Below are 1539 nucleotides of genomic sequence, written 5' to 3'. Positions count from 1 at the left end.
GTCTCAACTTCTCTAGGTAATGTGACTGGCATACATCACTGTGCCCAGCTACATGTATCATCTTAACTGAGAAAAAGGTAAGGAAACAACAATAATCATAGCTCCAAGGAGTTATGAGGCTATGTCACTACTTGACATAACATAGAAGGACAGTTATAATAAAGATATGATGCACCCCCACCCTAGTGGGACTAGAGAAAGACTTGCTTCATACCTCTGAGTGCTCCAATCCCAGTCCATCATTATTGGACTTGTCTGTCTCCTGCATTATCCAAACATTCCAGAAGACCACTGGCTACTGGTTGTTTGGACAGAATCCATGTCAAAATGGAGTTAGTCACAATGACTTTATTTTACTTTTTTTCTCAAGGATTTGGATCTCACACTTAGTATTACAGCTGGCCTTAGAAAAATTCCAAGGGGTAATTTAAGAGTCAAGAGGTGACACTGAATGTTCTAGAGGGAATTTTCCATCTCTAATTTCTGGTGTGTTATTTTTCCCAGCATAAAGGTCATCTTCAGTGAGCTCCACTATGGTAACCAGAGTGGAATATAAAGGATCATACATCATGGCAGCACTGTGATAGGAAGGAAGACAAGAACACAATTCAAAACAACAAGACACAGAACCTGAAAAATAGGGGTGTCTGAACCCTATCCCATCCCTTCAGAGGTCCCCCTGGGCTTGGGAAATGGAGTCAACTTCCTTTACGTTGCAGGACCCAGTTGCAGTATGTATTTCAACAGTACTGGCATCCGAACCTGAAGAGGAAAAGAGCAGGCTGTGTTAGGGCTGAGGTCCTAGAAGGTTTGGTCTTGTTTTGTTATCACAGGACCACATATAGACCAGGCTAGCCTCAAAGTTGAAATGTATTCAAGAAGGACCTTGAACTTCCAATCATTCTGCATCCCCCTCCAAAATTCTAGAATAACAAACATGTATCATCATATTCATTTTATATAGTGTTAGGAACTGAACTCAGGGCTTCCTGCTAGCTAGCCAAGCACTGTACTAACATTGCCAGCCCCTAGACAGCCTTACTTCAACTTTGGAAAATGCTGCTAGTACTCAACAACAAAATGAGACTTTAACTTTCTTTTTCTTGAAAGCAAGAAGGAAAGAATAAATGAATGAATCTTAGTCAAATATTAGCATTGAAGGCCAAGTTTAGTAGTACATACTTTAATCCCTTCATGAGTAGTCAGGCAAATTTCTGTGAATTTGAGGTCAGTCTCGTATACATAGCAATGTATACAAGCAATGGAAAGCCAGGACTACACAGAAATACCTCCCTTAAAAAATAATTAACATCAATATTGCTTGTGTATAAGTGTAAAAAAATGAGGGGGAGGAACCCTCTATATCATCCCTGTGATGGTTTGTATATGTTTGGCCCAGGGAGCGGCACTATTAGAAGGTATGGTCCTGTTGGAGTAGGTGTGTCACTGTGGGTGTGGGCTATAAGACCCTCATCCTAGCTACCTGGAGGTCAGTATTCTGTTAGCAGCCTTCAGATGAAGATGTAGAATTCTTAACTC

At 40.8% G+C, this 1539-nt stretch overlaps 1 protein-coding gene across 1 annotated transcript in view; it reads right to left on the bottom strand.

Moving 5' to 3' along the window:
• Nucleotides 1-338: 338 nt before the first annotated feature.
• The window catches only part of Gpr143 (G protein-coupled receptor 143), a 24089-nt gene continuing 22888 nt past the window's right edge, over nucleotides 339-1539 (bottom strand). The window contains exon 9 of the mRNA XM_031376526.1: nucleotides 339-762. Coding sequence (XP_031232386.1) covers nucleotides 668-762 — 95 coding nt within the window. The 3' untranslated portion in view covers nucleotides 339-667. The remainder of the gene's footprint in view (nucleotides 763-1539) is intronic.

This window comes from Mastomys coucha, chromosome X (assembly GCF_008632895.1).
Source record: "Mastomys coucha isolate ucsf_1 chromosome X, UCSF_Mcou_1, whole genome shotgun sequence".
NCBI classification, from domain to species: Eukaryota; Metazoa; Chordata; class Mammalia; order Rodentia; family Muridae; genus Mastomys; species Mastomys coucha.
This window is presented reverse-complemented; position numbering and strand designations above follow the sequence as displayed.